Source organism: Kogia breviceps, chromosome 4 (genome assembly GCF_026419965.1).
Source record: "Kogia breviceps isolate mKogBre1 chromosome 4, mKogBre1 haplotype 1, whole genome shotgun sequence".
Lineage (NCBI taxonomy): Eukaryota > Metazoa > Chordata > Mammalia > Artiodactyla > Physeteridae > Kogia > Kogia breviceps.
In genome coordinates, this window is record NC_081313.1 from 55478388 (window position 1) to 55499565 (window position 21178).

The 21178-nt window shown below is 38.8% G+C and overlaps 1 protein-coding gene across 2 annotated transcripts; it reads right to left on the minus strand.

The window, feature by feature from the left end:
- Nucleotides 1–1324: 1324 nt before the first annotated feature.
- Nucleotides 1325–18160, minus strand: SERF1B (small EDRK-rich factor 1B). 2 transcript variants are annotated; one of them, XR_010840163.1, is made up of 4 exons: nucleotides 17955–18117; nucleotides 17059–17167; nucleotides 14747–14898; nucleotides 1325–1758 (listed from the first exon to the last, which is right to left on the minus strand). XR_010840163.1 is itself a non-coding variant. In XM_059062580.2 (3 exons), the coding sequence occupies exons 1-3, from the start codon at nucleotides 17959–17961 to the stop codon at nucleotides 14826–14828; spliced, it is 189 nt and encodes a 62-aa protein (XP_058918563.1). In that variant the 5' UTR covers nucleotides 17962–18160; the 3' UTR covers nucleotides 14703–14825. The 2 variants fall into 2 exon arrangements, 1 of the variants encoding a protein (XP_058918563.1); XM_059062580.2 differs by lacking the exon at nucleotides 1325–1758 and having other exon boundaries at nucleotides 14703–14898; nucleotides 17955–18160.
- Nucleotides 18161–21178: the final 3018 nt, after the last annotated feature.

Genomic DNA, 21178 nt, shown 5'->3' on the forward strand with positions numbered 1-21178 from the left:
GTGGCTCGCGGGCTCTAGAGCACAGGCTCAGTACTTGTGGCACACAGGCTTAGCTGCTCCGCAGCATGTGGGATCTTCCTGGACCAGGGCTCGAATCGTGTCCCCTGAACTGGCAGGCAGATTCTTAACCACTGACCCACCAGGGAAGCCCTACTATATCTTTTATTAGAATGTTAACTTAAGCTGTTGTAATCCTTTTGCCCTCGTAATCACCCAAAAAATAGAACAAAGCTTTACTTTAACTGAAAATCTGTGTTAATAGGAAGATAACTCAGGCTAAGAAACTTAACGTCTGCCTCATTTGTAATAGGCACATGCAGGATTCCATCCTATTTAAGGGTGGTACCATTGGTACATGATCTATCACAAGATCACCAGAACCATCATTAACTCATTATTGACCAGGGGATTTTTGCAGATACTAACGTCTGTGTCCAGTAATTTGTTACATGAATAAATATTGAAACATCTCCTGTGACTTCCCTGGTGGCCCAGTGGTTAAGAATCCACCTGCCAATGCAGGGGACATGGGTTTGAGCGCTGGTCCAGGAAGATCCCACATGCCGTGGACCAACTAAGCCCATACACCACAACTACTGAGACTGCGCTCTAGAGTATGTGAGCCACAACTCCTGAAGCCCGCAAGCCAAGAGCCCATGCTCCGCAACAAGAGAAGCCACTGCAATGAGAAGCCTGTGTACCACAATGAAGAGCAGCCCCCACTCTCTGCAACTAGAGAAAGACCCAATGCAGCCAAAAATAAATTAATTAATTTTAAAAAATTAAAAAAAGAATCTGCCTGCCAATGCAGGGGACACAGGTTTGAGCCCTGGTCCAGGAAGATCCCACATGTTGAGAAGCAACTAAGCCTGTGCACCACAACTGCTGAGCTTGCGCTCTAGAGCCCATGAGCCACAACTACTGAGCCTGCATGCCACAACTACTGAAGCCCGCGCACCTAGAGCCCACGCCTCGCAACAAGAGAAGCCACCGCAATGAGAAGCCCGCACACCTCAACGAAGAGTATCACCCACTCGCTGCAACTAGAGAAAGCCCGCGCAGAAACAAAGACCCAAAGCAGCCAAAAATAAATAAATAAATTTATGAAGAAAAAAACAGAAAGAAAGAAACGTTTCCGGTCAATAACGTTAGGGTAACAAAAGATGTATTACTATGTCTCTGGTCAATAATGTGTTAAGATATTACATAACTCTTGAAGATATGTCCATTCATGTACTGGCAGACATAATAGATGATCAGTAAAAACCTGTTGAATTGCATGATGTGAAAAATCAAATATTTGAATACGTTAAAGTTATTTATTACTTCAATGGTATTTTTATTCTTTTTGTAATAATTATGCATATTTACTTCAGACAGAACAAGGTCTCAAACCTCAGTTTCTCTAAGTTAATGTATTTCCAAATTTAAAATCCTCAAGTCATAAATTTTTGAAGAGCCTCAGAACAGTCTAAAGTTGGCAAATATATATAGTAAAGGCAGTGGATCAGCCAGTAAAAGCTAGTATGAAGATTAAAAGACAAAAATGGCAAAATAAACTATAACTACAATTAGTAGTTAAGTAATACACAAAAAAAGATGTAAAATATGTCAAAAACATAAAACGTAGGATGTGGAGACTTGTGCACTTTTGGTGGGTATGTAAATCGGTGTAACCACTGTGGAAAACACCATGGAAGGTGCTAAAAAACTAAAAATAGAAGTACCACATGATCCAGCAATTCCACTCCTGGGTATCTGAAAAAAATGAAAACACTAATTTGAAAAGATGCATGCAGTCCAATGTTCATAGCACCACTATTTACAATAGCCAAGATATGGACACAATCTAAGTGTCCATCAACAGATAAATAGGTAAAGAAGATGTGGTCTGTGTGAGTGTATACACACACACAATTAAATACTCAGCCATAAAAAAGAATGAAATTTTGCCATTTGCAACAAGTATGGACTTGAAGGGTATTATGCTGAGTGAAATAACTCAGACAGAGAAAGACAAATACTTATGTTATCACTTATATGTGGAATTTAAAAAATAAAGTAAATTAGTGAATATAACAAAAGAAACAGACTCACAGATATAGGGAAGAAACTAGTGGTTACCAGTAGGGAGTGGGAAGGAGGGAGGGGCAAGATAGAGGTAGGGGATTAAGAGGTACAAACTACTATGTATAAAAGGAATAAGTTATAAGTATATATCACAGGGGATATAGCCAATAGTTTATAGTAACCAGTTTTTTTTTTTTTTTTTTTTGGCTGCACTGTGCAGCATGCAGAACTTCCCTGACCAGGGATCGAACTCTTGCCCCCTGTATTGGAAGCGCAGTCTTAACCACTGGACCACCAGGGAAGTCCTATAATAACTATTAATGGAATATAATCTTTTGTGAATCACTATGTTGTACACCTCAAATTTATATAATATTGTAAATAAACTATATTGCAATTAAAAAATAAAAACATAAAATGTGGGAGGGGGAGAAAAAATGTAGTGTTTTTAGAATGTGTTCAAACTTAACCACAAACCAAAAACTTAAAATAGATAAACAAGCTATAATACTAAAGAAATATGGTTTATATATAGTTATATAGAACATATATAACTGTATACAAAATCATCAAATTACAAGGGAAGAGACAAAGAGAAAAATAGGGAACAGAGAAGAACCACAAAAACAACCAGAACAATTGACAAAATGGCAATAAGCATATAACTATCATTTATCACTTTAAATGTAAATGGACTACAAACACAGGGTGGCTGAATTGATTAAAAAAAAAGACCAATCTATATGCTGCCAACAGGAGATTCACTTCAGATTTAAATGGGATGGGAAAGGATATGCCATGCAAATAGAAACAAAAAGAAAGCTGTGGTAGCAATACACATATAAAACAAAACAGACTGTAAATAAAGATTGTAATAAGAGACTAAGAAGAACCTTTCATAATGATAAAGGTGTCAATCCAAGAAGAGGATATAACATTCATAAATACCTATGCACTCAACATAGGAGCACCTAAATACATAAAGCAAATATTGACATAAAGGGAGAAATTGATAGTAATACAATAATAGCAGGGGACTTTCATATCCCACGTATATCAAATGGATAGATTATCCGGACAGACAAATCAATAAGGAAACACTGGCCTTAAACAACACATTAAACCAGATGTACTTAATACACATATACTAAACATTCCATACAAAAACTGCAGAGGAGGCAGAGTCAAGATGGCGTACTAGGAGGACACGGAATCCGCATCTCCGCACAACTAGGGCACCTAGCAGGCACCAGTGGGGGATCACAGACACCAAAGGGGATGGGAGGAACCCCCACGTGGGGTGTGGGGGGAGTGAAGGGGGAGGAGTAGTGGAGGCAAGACAGGACTGGTGCTCCTGAGGGGTGGCTGGGGGAGGGGAAGGGATCCCATGCCTGAAGGGGGAAATTGGGGAACCATTGGGAGGGCAGAGGATCAAAAGGGAGTGTGGTCAGGTTTCCCCTGCCTACTTGGACCCCCAGGAACCTGTTCAGATCCCGAGCTTGATCCTCTGCCCACCTAGGTCCCCTCCAGCTGCTTCGGTCCTGAGGGAGTGGGAGGGAGGGAAGGGGGAGCAAAAGTAAAGGCTGGACCTCCAGGACTGGCACCCCTGAGGGGTGGCTGAAGAGGGAAGGAGTTCCTACACCCAGCGGGACCCACCCATGGTTAGGGGTCCAGTGGCAACGGGGGAGATGCTGGGGGAGAAGGTGGGGGAGGGACACGAAGGAAAGGAAGGGAACACAGCCAATGCTTTCCCTGTCCACTTAGGCACCAGGGAGCCTGTTGGGCTCCTGGGCCTAATCCTCTGTCCTCAGAGCCTCCCTTCTGCTGTGCAGAACCCAAGCCCCGCCCCTACATGCCCATCCAGGGCCCTACTTCTACACTTGGACACCCCCTCCAATGAGCTGGGCCTAAACTCTACCCACACACCCTCACTCAGGGCCCTACCTCCAAACTCCAGAACTCAACATTCCAGAGACCCTCCTTTAGAAATGCTGCCTCTCCCCTTCCGCACAGGTCCTAAGCAGAGGCACCACCCTATGCCTGAACGTCGCCCTGCCTAGGCCCTGCTGCATGCTCAAACGTCACCCCCACTCCTGCCTAGGTTCTGCTGCAAACTAAACCCCACCCCTGCCTAAGTTCCACCCCTCGCCTAAACTCCACCAGCAGAGCCAAGGCTTTTTCTTTTTCTTTCTTCCTTTCTTAGACTGGGGTTCTGTTTTGCCTTGTTGATTCATTGTTGTTGAGTCTTTCATATGTTTAATTTTCCTAATAAATCTTTTATTTTTCTAATTTTATTTTATTCTTTATACTTTGTTAGTGATCTCTCCTTTTGGCTTGTTTCCCCCCCCCTTTTCTTTTTTCTATTGTGGTTTTATTTTACCTTGTTGCAATTATAATTTTTCCTAGTATATTTTTATCTTTCTAATTCTATTTTATTTTTTATTCTTTGATATTGTACTGCTTTTCTTTTTTTTTTTTTTTTTTAAACCCACCACAAAGCTTGCATGATCTTCGTTCCCACGCTGGAGGTCGGGCTCAAGCTCCTTTACTCCAAGTCCAAACTGCTGGACTAACGAAGAACCTCAGACACCAGGGGATATCAATCAGAGGCCTCCCAGAGGTCCTCATCTCAGCACCAAGACCCAGCTCTATCTAACTGCCTGCAAACTCCAGTGCTGGACATCTCAGGCCAAACAACCAGTAAGACAGCAATACAGCACCACCCATCAAACAAACAAACAAACAAAAAATATGTTACAGACAAAGAAGCAAGGTAAAAACCTACAAGACCAAATAAATGAAGATGAAATAGGCAACCTACCTGAAAAAGAATTCAGAGTAATGACAGTAAAGATGATCTAAAATCTCGGAAACAGAATGGGGAAAATACAAGAAACATTTAACAAGGATCTAGTAGAACTAAAGAGCAAACAAACAGTGATGAACAACACAATTACTGAAATTAAAAATACTCTAGAAGGAATCAATAACAGAAAAACTGAGGCAGAAGAACGGATAAGTGAGCTGGAAGATAAAATGGTGGAAATAACTACCAGGGAGAAGAATAAAGAAAAAAGAATGAAAAGTATTGAGGACAGTCTCAGAGACTTCTGGGACAATATTAAACACACCAACATTTGAATTATAGGGGTCCCAGAAGAAGAGAAAAAGAAAGGGTCTGAGAAAATATTTGAAGAGATTATAGTCGAAAACTTCCCTAACATGGAAAGGGAAATAATCAGTCAAGTCCAGGAAGCACAGAGAGTACCATACAGAATAAACCCAAAGAGAAACACGCTGAGACACTTATTAATCAAACTATCAAAAATTAAATACAAAGAAAAAATATTAAAAGCAGCAAGGGAAAATCAACAAATAACATATAAGGGAATCCCCATAAGGTTAACAGCTGATTTTTCAGCAGAAACTCTGCAAGCCAGAAGGGAGTGGCAGGACATATTTAAAGTGTTGAAAGGAAAAAACCTACAACCAAGATTACTCTACCCAGCAAGGATCTCATTCAGATTTGATGGAGAAATTAAAACCTTCACAGATAAGCAAAAGTTAATAGAATTCAGCACCACCAAACCAGCTTTACAACAAACGCTAATGGAACTTCTCTAGGTAGGAAACACAAGACAAGGAAATGACTTACAAAAACAAATGCAAAACAATTAAGAAAATGGTAATAGGAACATACATAACAATAATTACCTTAAATGTAAATGGATTAAATGCTCCAACCAAAAGACACAGACTGCCTGAATGGATACAGAAACAAGACCCATACATATGCTGTCCACAACAGACCCACTTCAGACCTAGGGACACATACGGACTGAAAGTGAGGGAATGGAAAAAGGTATTCCATGCAAATGGAAATCAAAAGAAAGCTGGAGTAGCAATTCTCATATCAGACAAAATAGACTTTAAAATAAAGACTATTACAAGAGACAAAGAAGGACACTACATAATGATAAAGGGATCAATCCAATAAGAAGATATAACAATTGTAAAATGCTTATGCACCCAATATAGGAGCACCTCAATACATAAGGCAAATACTAACAGCCATAAAAGGGGAAATAGACAGTAACACATCAGAGTAGGGGACTTTAACCAATGGACAGATTATCCAAAATGAAAATAAATAGGAAACACAAGCTTTAAATGATACATTAAACAAGATGGACTTAATTGATATTTGAAGGACATTCCATCCAAAAACAACAGAATACTTTCTTCTCAAGTGCTCATGGAACATTCTCCAGAATAGACCATATCTTGGGTCACAAATCAAGCCTTGGTAAATTTAAGAAAACTTAAATCGTATCAAGTACCTTTCCTGACCACAATGCTATGAGACTAGATATCAATTACAGGAAAAAAATCTGTAAAAAATACAAACACATGGAGGCTAAACAATACACTACTAAATAACCAAGAGATCACTGAAGAAATCAAAGAAGAAATTTTAAAATACATAGAAACAAATGATGATGAAAACACAACAATGCAAAACCTATGGGATGCAGCAAAAGCAGTTCTAAGAGGGAAGTTTATAGCAGTTCAATCTCAACTCAAGAAACAAGAAAAATATCAGACAAACAATCTAACCCTATACTTAAAACAACTAAAGAAAGAATAACAAAGAAAACCCAAAGTCAGTAGAAGGAAAGAAATCATAAAGATCAGAGCAGAAATAAATGAAATAGAAATGAAGAAAACAATAGCAAAGATCAATAAAACTAAAAGCTGCTTCTTTGAGAAAATAAACAAAATTGATAAACCATTAGCCAGACTCATCAATAAAAAAGGGAAAAGACTCAAATCAACAGAATTAGAAATGAAAAAGGAGAAGTAACAACTGACACTGCAGAAATACAAAGGATCATGAGAGATTAATATAAGCAAATATATGCCAATAAAATGGACAACCTGGAAGAAATGGACACATTCTTAGAAAAGCACAACCTTCTGAGACTGAACCAGGAAGAAACAGAAAATATAAACAGACCAATCATAAGCACTGAAATTGAGAATGTGATTAAAAATCTTCCAACAAACAAAAGCCCAGGACCAGATGGCTTCACAGGCAAATTCTATCAGACATTTAGAGAAGAGCTAACACCCATCCTTCTCAAACTCTTCCAATATATTTCAGAGCAAAGAACACTCCCAAACTCATTCTATGAGGCCACCATCACCCTGATACCAAAACCAGACAAAGATGTCACAAAGAAAGAAAACTACAGGCCAATATCTCTGATGAACATAGATGCAAAAATCCTCGAAAAAATACTACCAAACAGAATCCAATGGCACATTAAAAGGATCATACACCATGATCAAGTGGGGTTTACCCCAGGAATGTAAGGATTCTTCAATATATGCAAATCAATCAATGTGATACACCATATTAACAAATTGAAGGATAAAAACCATATGATAATCGCAATAGATGCAGCATAAGCTTTTGACAAAATTCAATACCCATTTATAATAAAAACTCTCCAGAAAGTAGGCATAGAGGGAAACTACCTCAACATAATAAAGGCCATATATGACAAACCCACAGCCAACATCGTTCTCAATGGTGAAAAACTGAAACCATTTCCTCTAAGATCAGGAACAAGACAAGGTTGCCCACTCACACCACTATTATTCAACATAGTTTTGGAAGTTTTAGCCACAGCAATCAGAGAAGAAAAAGAAATAAAAGGAATCCAAATCGGAAAAGCAGAAGTAAAACTGTCACTGTTTGCAGATGACATGATACTATACACAGAGAACCCTAAAGATGCTACCTGAAAACTACTAGAGCTAATCAATGAATTTGGTAGAGTAGCAGGATACAAAATTAATGCACAGAAATTTCTTGCATTCCTATACACTAATGATGAAAAATCTCAAAAAAGAAATTACAGAAAAACTCCCATTTACTACTACAACAAAAAGAATAGAATACCTAGGAATAAACCTACCTAAGGAGACAAAAGACCTGTATGCAGAAAACTATAAGATACTGATGAAAGAAATTAAAGATGATACAAATAGGTGGAGAAATATACCATGTTCTTGGATTGGAAGAATCAACATTGTGAAAATGACTCTACTACCCAAAGCAATCTACAGATTCAATGCAATCCCTATCAGACTACAAATGGCATTTTTCACAGAACCAGAAAAAAAACTGCACAATTTGTATGGAACACGAAAGACCCTGAACAGCCAAAACAAACTTGAGAAAGAAAAATGGAGTGGGAGGAATCAGGCTCCTGGACTTCAGACTATACTACAAGGCTACAGTAATGAAGGCAATATGGTAATGGCACAAAAACAGATATATAGATCAATGGAACAGGATAGAAAGCCCAGAGATAAACCCATGCACCTATGGTCATCTTATCTTTGATAAAGGAGGCAAGAATATACAATGGAGAAAAGACAGCCTCTTCAATAAATGGTGCTGGGAAAACTGGACAGCTACATGTAAAAGAATGAAATTAGAACACTCCCTAACACCAAACCCCAAAATAAACTCAAAATAGATTACAGACCTAAATGTATGGCCAGACACTATAAAACTCTTAGAGGAAAACATGGGCAGACACTCTAGGACATAAATCACAGCAAGATCCTTTTTGACCCACCTCCTAGAGAAATGGAAATAAAAATAAACAAATGGGACCGAATGAAACTTAAAAGCTTTTACACAGCAAAGGAAACCATAAACAAGAGGAAAAGACAACCCTCAGAATGGGAGAAAATAGTTGCAAATGGAGCAACTGACAAAGGATTAATCTCCAAAATATACAAGCAGCTCATGCAGCTCAATATCAAAAAAACAACCAACCCAATCCAAAAACTGGGCAGAAGACCTAAATAGACATTTCTCCAAAGAAGATACACAGATTGCCAAGAAACACATGAAAAGATGCTCAACATCACTAATCATTAGAGAAATGCAAATCAAAACTATGAGGTATCACCTCACACCAGTCAGAGTGGCCACTGTCAAAAAAATCTACAAACAATAAATGCTGGAGAGGGTGTGGAGAAAAGGGAACCCTCTTGCATGTGGGAATGTAAATTGATACAGCCACCATGGAGAACAGTATGGAGGTTCCTTAAAAAACTAAAAATAGAACTACCATATGACCCAACAATCCCACTACTGGGCATATACCCTGAGAAGACCATAATTCAAAAGGAGTCATGTACCACTGCGTTCACTGCAGCACTATTTACAATAACCAGGACATGGAAGCAACCTAAGTGTCCATCAACAGATGAATGGATAAAGAAGATGTGGCAAATATATACAATGGAATATTACTCAGCCATAAAAAGAAACGAAATTCAGTTATTTGTAGTGAGGTAGATGGACCTAGAGTCTGTCATACAGAGTGAAGTAAGTCAGAAAGAGAAAAACAAATACTGTATGCTAACACATATAGATGGAATATAAAACAAATGGTTCTGATTAACCTAGGGGCAGGACAGGAATAAAGTCACAGACATAGAGCATGGACTTGAGGATGTGGGGAGGGGGAAGGGTAAGCTGTGACGAAGTGAGAGAGTGGCATGGTCATATATACACTACCAAATGTAAAATAGATAGCTAGTAGGAAGCAGCTGCATGGCACAGGGAGATAAGCTTGGTGCTTTGTGACCACCTAGAGGGGTGGGATAAGGAGGGTGGGAGGGAGATGCAAGATGGAGAGGATATGGGGATATATGTATACATATAGCTGATTCATTTTGTTATACAGCAGAAACTAACACAACACTGTAAAGCAATTATACTCCAATAAAGATGTTAAGAAAAAAAACCAAAAAAACCCACAACAAAACCCCCCAAAACTGCAGGGCATGCATTCTTTTCAAGTGCACATGAAACACTGTCTAGGAGAGATCACGTTAGGCCATAAAACAAGTCTCAATAAATATAAGGAGACTGAAATCATATCATGCATCTTTTCCAACCACAACAGTATGAAACCAGTAATCAGTTATAAGAAGAAAACTGGAAAACACACAACATGTGGTGACTAAACAACTTTTTACTTAACCACCAATGGTTTAATGAAGAAATGAAAAAGGAAATTAAAAAATACCTTGAGACAAATGAAAATGGAAACACAGTTTTCCAAAATCTATGGGACACAGCAATAACAATTCTAATTGGGTAGTTCATAGCAATACAGGCCTGCCTCAAGAACAAGAAAAATCTCAAATAAACAATTTAACTTTACATGTAAAGGAGCTAGGAAAAGAAGCACAAAGCCCAAAGTTAGTAGAAGTCAGGAAATAATAAAGATTAGAGCAGAAATAAATGAAATAGAGGCTAAAAAAATCAATTAAAAAGATCCGTGAAACTAAGAGCTGGTTCTTTGAAAAGATAAACAAAATTTATAAACCTTTAGCAAGACTCATCAAGAGAAAGAGGGGCCCCAAATAAAATCAGAAATGAAAGGGCAAAAGTTACAATTAATACCACAGAAATACTAAGAATCATGAGACTACCACAATTACACCAAGAAACTGGACAACGTAGAAGAAATGCATAAATTCCTAGAAACGTACAATTTTCCAAGAATGAATCAGGAAGAACAGAAAATCTGAACAGACTGTTTACTAGTAATGAAATTGAATCAGTAATCAAAAACTGCCAACAAATACAAGTCCAGGATCAGACAGCTTCACAGGTAAATTGTACCAAACATTTAAGTAACAGTTAATTAACACCTACCCTTCTCAACCTGTTCCAAAAAATGGAAGAATAAGGAATGCTTCCAATTTCATTCTACGAGTCCAGCATTAACCGATCCAAACCAGACAAAGACAGTATAGAAAAAGAAAATTATACGCCAATATCACTGATGAACAAAGATGCAAAAATCCTCAACAAAATATTAGCAAACTGAATTCAACAATACATTAAAAGGATCATATACTATAACCAAGTGGGATTTATCCCAGGGATGCAAGGGTGGTTCAATATCTACAAATCCATCAATATTATATACCATATTAACAAACTGAAGAATAAAAATCATATAAGTAGATGCAGAAAAAGCTGTTGACAAAAATTCAACATCCATTTATGACAAAAGCTCTCAACAAAGTGGTTACAGAGGGAACATACCTCAACATAATAAGGCCATATATGACAAATCCATAGCTAACTTCATACACAATACTGGAAAGCTGAAAGCTTTTCCTCTAAAATTGAGAACAAGACAAGGACACTCTTGCCACTGTTATTCAACATAGTTAGACATCCCAGTCAGAGCAATCAGACAAGAAAATAAATGAAAGTACTCCAGGGACCTCCATGGTGGTCCAGTGGTTAAGACTCTGTGCTTCTACTGCAGGGGGTGTAGGTTTGATCCCTGGTCAGGGAACTAGGACCCCACATGCTGTGCAGCACAGACAAAAGACAAACAAAAAGTCAACTAAATTGGACAGGAAGAAATAAAACTGTCACTATTTGCAGATGACATTATACTATATATAGAAAACCTTAAAGATGCCAGCAAAAAGACTATTAGAAGTAAAAAAAAATTTAGTACAGTTTCAGGATAAAAAATGAATATACAGAAACCTGTTGCATTTTTATACCTTAATAATGAATTAGCAGACAGAGAAATTAAGAAAACAATCCATTTAGAATTGCATCAAAAAGAATAAAATACCTAGGAATTAATTTGCTCAAAGAGGTGAAAGACCTGTGCTCTGAAAACCGTAAAACACTGATGAATAAAATTGCAGGCAATTCAAATAAATAGAAAGTTATTCTGTGTTCATGGATTGGAAGAATTATTATTTTCAAAATGTCCATAACACCAAAAGCAATCTACAGATTCAATGCAATCCCTATCAAAATACCGATTGTATTTTTCACATAAAAAGAAAAAATCTTAACCTCAAATAGCCAAAGCAATCTTGAGAAAGAAAAGTTTAAGGCATCATGGTCCCTGATTTCAAACTATACTACTAAGTTACAGTCATCAAAACAGTATGGTACTGGCACAAATACAGACATATAGATCAACTGAACAGAATTCAGAGCCCAGAAATGAACGCACACTTAAATGCACAATTAATCTACAACAAAGGTGGCAAGAATACAAAATAGGGGAAAGACAGACTCTTCAATAAGTGGTGGTGGCAAAACTGTAGAGTTATATGTAAAAGAATGAAACTAGACAACTTTTTTACACCATGTATGAAAATAAACTCAAAACAGATTAAAGACTTAAATGTAAGACATGAAACCACAAAGCTCTTAGAAGAAAATATAGGCACTATGTATGATATTTCACATCAGCATTAGCAGTATTTTTTTGGATCCGTCTCCTCAGACAAGGGCAACAAAAGCAAAAATAAACAGGGAATTCCCTGGCGGTCCAGTGATTAGGACTCTGTGCTTTCTGTGTCAGTTCAATCCCTGGTCGGGAAACTAAGATCCCACAAGCCACATAGCACAGCCAAAAAAAAACCCCAAAAAAACAAAAAACAAAAATAAACAAATGGGACTACACCAAACTAAAAAGCTTTTGCATGGCAAAAGAAACCATCAACAAAATGAAAAGGCAACATCCTGAATGGCTGAATGGGAGAAGATATTTGCAAATGATATGTCCAATAAGGGGTTAATATAAAAAATACAGAGAGAGCATATACAACTCAATATAAAAAGAAACAATCTCATTAAAAAATGGCAGAGGATCTGAATAGACATTTTTCCAGAAACATACAGATAGCCAACCAATCCATGAAAAGATGCCCACCACCACTAATCATCAGGGAAATGAAAATCAAAACCACAATGAGATATCACCTCACACTGTCAGAATGACTTTTATCAAAAAGAAATAATGAGCGCTGGTGAGGATGTGGAGAAAAGGGAACCCTTGTGTACTGTTGGTGGGAATGTAAGTTGGTATAGTCACAATGCAAAACAGTATGGAGGTTCCTCAAAAAATTAAAAATATCTGAAGAAAACAAACACACTAATTTGAAAAGATTTATCTGCCCCTATGTTCATTGCAGCACTTACAATGGCCAAGACATGGAAGCAACCTAACTGTACCTTGAGAGATGAATGGATAAAGGAGCTGTGGTGTATATGTACACATATACAATGGAATATTACTCAGCAATAAAAAAGAATGAAATCTTACCATTTGTGACAACATGAATGGACACAGAGAGTATTATGCTAAGTGAAATAAGCCAGACAGAGAAAGACAAATACCATATGGTTTCACTTACATGTGGAATCTAGAAAACAAAACAAGTGAACAAACATAACAAAACAGAAATTCACTCACAGGTACAGAGAACAAACTGGTGTCACCAGAGTGGAGGAAGGTGGGAAAATGCACAAAATATGGGAAAAAGATTAAGAGATACAAACGTAGCTATAAAATAAAAGTCACGGGGATATCATGTACAGTGTAGGGAATATAGTCAATAATATTATAGTAACTTTTTGTGGTGATGGTGACTAGACATTGTGGTGATCACTTTGTAATGTATAAAAACATTGAATCACTATGCTGCACACCTGAAACTAATATTCTAAGTCAATTATACTTCAACTAAAAACAATAAACATTAACATATCCACAAAAAAAAAAGGTACTCTTAGAATGCAAAGAGTGAATCCTAATGTAAACTATGTCCTTTGGGTGATAATGATGTGTCAGTGTAGGTTCATCAGGGTACCACTCTGGTAGGGGATGTTCATAATGGGGAGGCTATGTATGAGTAGGGCCAGGGGGTAGATGAGAATCAAAATTTTTTTGTGACCCTAATTTTGCTCTACAAAATAAACTCTATTGAGAAAAAAAAAGGCAGGGGCTTCCATGGTGGTGCAGTGGTTAAGAATCCACCTGCCAACTCAGGGGACATGGATTTGAGCCCTGGTCTGGGATGAGCCCACATGCTGTGGAGCAACTAAGCCCATGTGCCACAACTACTGAGCCTGTGCTCCAGGGCCCGTGAGCCATAACTACTGAGCTTGCATGCCACAACTACTGAACCTGCATGCCTAGAGCCCATGCTCTACAACAAGAGAAGCCACTGCATTGAGAAGCCAGCGCACTACAACGAAGAGGAGCCCCCATTTGCCGCAACTAGAGAAAGCCCGCATGCAGCAACGAAGAACCAACACAGCCAAAAATAAAATAAATTTCTTAAAGAAAAAGAAATTCTTAAAAAAAAAGGTACTTATTCCAGAAAATTTTAAAGCTGTAAGTAGAACTCTTACTGAGACCTCATTTAGTTTATGTTCATTTAGTTGCTATTTCAGGTGGTTTGTACTATTTTTTGTAAATTTTTCAAGCAAACTAGTTGATTACAAAGCAAAATTAGATAAATGTATCTTAAATTCTATTATACAATAAAGTTGACTTTAAAGATATACTTTAACAAAGTTTATGACAAAGATTCAGATTTATATACAATATCCTGTTACCTGATCATATTACCTCCCTAATAAATTGTATAAATGCTCACTGGTGATAAAAAACAATGTTCACCAATATGTCACATGCACGGTTAGTGTTTTATTCTTTGTAGAATGGTTCTGAAACATCACACTAAGTCAGGCTGAAAGGTAAAGTTTAAAATAGTTTTATAAGGATATAACATATGTACTGACTGTTCACTCTACAAAATCTTGATCATAGAGCTTATGATACACTTAGTTAGCAGCAGCACCCAGGTTTTCCAAATAGTCATCATTTTTCTCTTGTCTGCATAGACTTCTTCTCATTGGCTGCCTTCTGCTTTTGTTGCATGATCTCAGAATCCCTATATGGGGGGAAAAGGCTGTCAGTTGTTACAGAAACACTGATTTTATGTTCTCATTTGTTTTCTATAATAATCCATTCAGTGTATTAGAAAACAATTTAAAAGAAGATATAAACTTTCATGTTTTTCCATTTTCATGGACAGAGATAGAATCTGTACTGTTGTCATGACCTTGGATAAATAACCTCCAAGTCTTTTCAAAATTAGAGTAATATATATCAGGTTGTTCTGAGGAACACATACACACACACACACAAGCACACCATCTGACATGAGGCAGCTATATGGAGAAATAATGGCAATTAATATTGGTTGTCAACAAAGTTAATTCACTATAAATTTTTTCGTGAATGAAGGGGCATTTCAGAGGTCTTCTAGATATCCTAAGTGGTACCTAGGATTAGGACATAGATGTTATGAATCAATTCAGTTTCTTACAAGCCAAAAAGCAGGATATTCAGGGCATTTTCTTAACCCTTTGTGTCTCTGGCTGAACCTTCACATACTGTGAACTAAAACCAGATTACCTGGGCTGGATGGTCCATGAGCCCATATTAAAAAATATATTAAATGGCTATTTATTCAACACCTACTTTGTGCCAGGCACTTTGCTGGCTCTGGATTAAGTCCCACGACAACTTTGAGTTATTGTCCCTATGTTTCAGATTAAAAAAAAAAAGTTAAAGGCTTAGGGCTAAATAATTTGCCCCAAATCACATAAAAACTAAGGTCTGTCCAATTTCAAAGTCCAGGCTCTTTCCTATGTTGTTATTGCATATATTTAGTATGAGATTTTAATTCAGGATGAGTAGCTCTGTCCACGTTAGTAAGACATTTCTGAGAGGCCAATAGCAAAAACAAGGAATGAGAAGGAAGGAAAAACAAGACAGCTACAAAAAAAATGAGGTGTCCTGAATAAAAACAGTAATAGTTATTTTTCTGTTTGTAACCAAACTCTGCTGTGCTTGCTGTGTGATCTTAGTAATGTTATTGAAGTTCCGAGCCCCAGTCTCTCATTGCATGTATTGGGGCTAATAGCACTTTTCATGATTATGATGAATAGAGGTAATAAATATAGAGCATCTAGCACAGAGCTTTGTAAGCAGTAGGTAGCCATTAAGCAGTGACTATCACTGAGCCAAGCTACACTAAGTTTCCCAATAAAAATATTATTTCAGGGTTACTGGTCTGTACCATTCCACTGATTGGTTCACTTCTACTCCAATGTAAGTTAACAAATTTAAAGCAAAGCTTATCACTTTAACAATAAATGTCATAGAAAGACAGTGTGAAGTGATAATTAAGGGCTTAAACTTCATTAAATTCTGACTGCATATCAGAATCACCTGGGGAGCTTTTAAAGTCAGGTTTAACTTAAGTATAATAAAATTTACCTAGAGCACCTTTTAATGTCCAACCCCACACCAATTAATTCAGGGCTGGGTGTAAGGCACAGGCTTGAGCAGACATCAAGTTTTCCCAGGTGGTTCTAATGTGCAGGCAGCCTTGAGGACCACAGAGAAGCCACGATGGAGGCTGTGTAGTCAATTCTTCACCTGGCCTCCAAGTTTCACATGAACAACAAAATTTGATTTTAGAATAAAATGAAATTTGGCTAACTTTTTTTAGAAACATGAATACTTTTTTTAAAAAACTTAAGCTGTAGTCTCAAAGTATTGATATTTCTGTAGCAGTTTTGTATTGTCACTTGTATGTCAAGGCAGTGCACCTGCATTCTCTCCAATCCAATGGATCTTCAGAAGTCAATATAACTACATATACTTTGTGTCTCTTTCAGAAGTTATCAATATAATTGGTGACCTGTCATCCAGAGTAGTATGAGTAGGATGTCTGCTTGGAAAATGTTTACCCTCAGCACCTAACAATGCCTTGCACATGGAAGCTAAATGAAATTCTTATGGTTGTGGTGGAGTTGCGTGAGATTCTCTGCAAGACAAATTATAGCTTGAGAGCTTAAAATTCTTCATCTATGGGTTGGGGTAATGACTACCGCTTATAATTTTAGTATGCCTGGCTCACAACAGATATGCAGCTGTTACCCCTTCCGGCAGGCCTAGTTCTACTAAGGATTTAAAAACTGCTTTCCATTCTCCAAAATGAAAACTTCTGTGACTTGAGAATTCCTTTAGTATAACTTACCTCTGTTTCCTCTGAGAGGTAGTCAAGCTATCCTCTTTTCTTTTTCCCTTACTAATTTCCTGGGATTTCTTCATGTTTTTCTGGCGGGCAAGTTCTCGTTGATTTCCACCTACAAAGAGAAATAGTGATGTTATTTTTCCATCTCCAAAATTAATAATTCCATTCTAAGGGTGTTATTTAAATGTATCTAAAGTTTGCTTTTTAAGAGATAAGCCAGCAGAGTACTGCACTGAATGGTGTTCCGGGGATCTGATGACAAGGAGGAAGCTTAAAGGTAAACACTGAAGGTCCTAACAGTATTATACCAGTTAAGGTGTTCACTGGCTATAAACACCAGATTTCTTAAAAGAGGCGTTCCAATCATCTGTCTCTACGGGGCCAGTATTCCAAAATAAGTTCTGGCTTTTGAGAGGTGTGGGTGGAGAGAGAAAGATACACCACAGATTACACCTCGCACACGTTGGTCCATCATAATTCAACCGTTAAGCGAGCATTACAGATGCTTGTAAAACATTACCTTCGAGGGCCAAACAAAAGAACTAGAGAGGAGATTTAGGGCTCCCTATCCTCGTTAGGCCTCACGACCTTAAGTATTAAGTACCTGCTGTAAACCACCTCCTGACCAGGATCCCTCCCGGGGCTCCACACACCTCACCACCGGGGAGGTGTTCCTTACCGTGTAAACTCGCACCCGAGGGGCAGGCAGCTGCCCGACCTTTCAGGCCGGACCTGAGCCAACCGCCCCTCTCCCTCTGCTGACTAAAAACTGGGTCACCACCGCGCCGGACGTAAGGGGTTTCACCAGCTGGCCCCCGCCTGCCCACCCGCCGCGCCTTTGAGCTCGACTTCCTCTCCGGACGCTCCCCGCCGCTTCCCCTACCCGTCCGCATACTCACGGGCCATGCTGACCCACCGGACCGAGCCTTGAAAAGAGCGACTCGGAAAAGCAACGACTTGCTCGCACGCTCAGCGGCCGTCCCCACCCGTCAATCTGGAAGCCTAAGCCCGCGCGGGCCCTCAGCAGGGCTACGCCTGTGCTCGGTGGACCGCCCAGCCCAACGAGGCCAGACAACAGCAGTCGGCGTGGCCGGCGAGTGACTGCGCTTGCGTGGCCGGGGGTGGGGGGCGGGGCGGTGCCCGACTACGGCCCAGGAGCCGCAGCTCCGGGGTTAGTCTTCGCCTGGGCCTTTCGGCAGTGAAAGTTTGCTAGAGTCGAGAAAGCGGGCCCTGTGTCTGAGCGAGGCATAGACGTGTGTGGATTTTTCCCTCTGTATACTGGTCACTGGGACTTCACCAGTCCCTATTTTTTTGATAACGACGTTAAACGCTACAATATCTAACTTTTCGAAAAGGAACGTTAGCTTTTTTTCATCCCGTTGCAGAGGCGGGAAGGGGAGGAAGGGGACAGAACAGATTGAGGGTTAACTCCTTGAAAGCCAGTGTTGGCTTCATATTTTCCTTCTTTATTCACGCACCAAGCCTGCAAGGTAGACTTCACTGTTCTCATTTTACGAAACAGACGACTGAGACTCTGAGACCAGGAGCGCTGACCTAATAGGTAGGGACGGGTAGAAATAAGATTCAAATTTAAAACGGACTCTAAAATCTGTTCATTTCCCATTTGATCCCAGCGCACTTGTCTCGGTCGACAGTACTTTAGGAGTTGGGGGGCTCTGTTCCTGAGTTGTGTGATGGGGAGAGAATGCTAGGGAATGCAGTCTTACCACGGATTCAGAATAGCCCAGAATAACCTTAAACCTATGTAAAAGCTATGGAGCATCCGCCATTGCTAGAAACGGACGTGTAAAGATGCTTGATACTTATTTTCTTCATCTATTCCGTTAATTATTACAAACTGAGAAATGTGTGGAGTTAGGCTGGACACCCTGAAATCACCCTTTTTTTAAAAAAAGTTTTTAATTTGGAAGATTTAAAACATATACAAAAGTATAGAAAACACTATAATGGACCTCCAAGTATATAAGACCAAGCTTTAACAATTTTTATTTCATCTCATAAAAATTACCTGAGGGTTCTGGACATGGAATGTCTGGGTTGAAAGCCCAGCTCTCCCAATGAGTAGTTGAGTGAACTTGGGAATGTCATTTCATTGCATTAAAGCTTCCTTACTGGCAAAATGGGGAGGTAATTGTACCTCCTTCATTAATCAAATTAATATATGTGAAGTAGTAAGTGCCCAGCACAGGATAGCATTCAACATATTAGCTATACTTGTCATCATTCTTTCAACCTCAGAGAGCCTTTTGTGCTTAACACTCTCCCTACGTCCCACCCCTCCTCCTCAATACTGCTTACAGGCCAGGTGTCTCCACTTAGGGACCTCTTCTGCAGTAACTTGAGCAGGGGAAGACATTGACTTTCTGGCCAGGCTCTTTATAGAGATACAGACCATCTAAAGAGGAAGGGAGGGAAGGAGTTTGGGATTGAATTTAAGTAGAGTTGTTTCTGTGTGTGGTCTTAAGAGTCTAATTGAGCTTTTTCTTTGCAACTGAAAATATAGTTTTTGAGTTGTAGGGATACACATGATGTATCCCATGTGTACAAGAAATGTTGGGTGTGTCTGCCAGAGAAAACTAGAGACTTTTAAAATTACTATGATGCCGTTAAGACCGTACAAACTAGGAGGAATTATGTGACCGCCCAAGGTCACACAGCTAGCTGTGAGCTGAGCCACGATCAAAACGCAAGTCTCAGAATTATTTTTAAAAGATGAATTGCCCAATTCATCCCAAATCGCCCATTGGGATTGACATGTATACACTGATGTGTATAAAATTTATGACTAATAAGAACCTGCTGTATAAAAAAGTAAATAAAATAAAATTCAAAAATTAAAAAAAAAGACTGTACAAACTTGGGATGTGTAACAAATAGCTTATGATTTTACGGTAAATAGTAAAATTGAATCTGACTCTGTTCCCATCTCTTTACAAATGGGAAATTAAGTCCTAGTCATTATTTACTTCTTTACCTGCAGAATTGTGGGAATACCACAGACTCTTAGGTGAAACAGAGCGTTTGGGGAAAGGCCTTATGTCTTCAGTCTATACTGAAATATGTTGTTCAAAGCTGTATGGTTCTGGCAGTAGCTCCAAGATTCCTGAGATGTCTGCAGCAGGGGTTATTTTTCTCAAGTCCTTGAGCTTCCTTAGGTGTGTTTGAGGTCCTAGTCCCTCTCCAGAATACTGGAGGGAACCCACAGACCTCCATTTCCTTCCCAGTCTTGAAAGAATCTTTTCTCTCTATACTTTCAGCCTTGCTTTCCTACTCTTAAAAACACTTGTCTCTCTTCTTTCTCCTTCTGGATGACCTAGCAATCTCTTCAATCAGTTCGGGATTTTATTCCTTTGACATTTTGTCATTAATGTAGCAGGATGTTCTTGTAGAATTTTCTTCTCCTTCCAAGAAGGAAGTCAGGCCTTTGTTTTCCATGAATCAGGGGAATTGTATTACTGGTTCAAACACTGGCCCATAATCTCTAGAGTCAGCCTCATCTCTGGACATTTTTCCTCTCATCATAGAGGATTTCCCTAACCACCCTACATAAAGTTAAGCCAGCCTCCCATTAACCTCTGTCATATCACCCTCTAAATTTCTTTCATGGCATTTAATAATTCTTAAATTATCTTGTTCATTTGTTGAATTTTCCTTTCCCACGCAGAATGTCTTGCGTATTGCTCTGTTGCTCTCTCCTGAAGCAGATTAAGAATGCTCACGTTAATTTACAAAATTTTGGGACTAGCCTGGTGGTCCAGTGGGTAAGACTCTGAGCTCCCACTGCAGGGGGCATGGGGTTCGATCCCTGGTCAGGGAACTAGATGCTGCATGCATGCCACCAGTTAAGATCCCGCATACCACAATGACGATCCCGAGTGCAGCAACTAAGACCCGGTGCAACAAAATAAATTAAAAAATATATATATATTTTAAAAGTTCCATGTTTCTCCCAAAATGAGCCTAATAACTTATTTTTAAAAAAAATTTACAAAGCTTTAACCATATTTTTTTTTCCTTTTTTTCTTCTTTTTAAACTTTTGGCTGTTCGCGGTGCTTGCGGGACCTTAGTTTCCTGATCAGGGATGGAACCCATGCCCTCAGG

Excerpts from the sequence above, each read along its gene's own strand:
- SERF1B (XM_059062580.2), bottom strand. Across the intron at positions 14,899-17,058 it reads ACCTCTCAGAGGAAACAGAG|GGATTCTGAGATCATGCAAC; the intron begins GTAAGTTATACT and ends CCCCCCATATAG.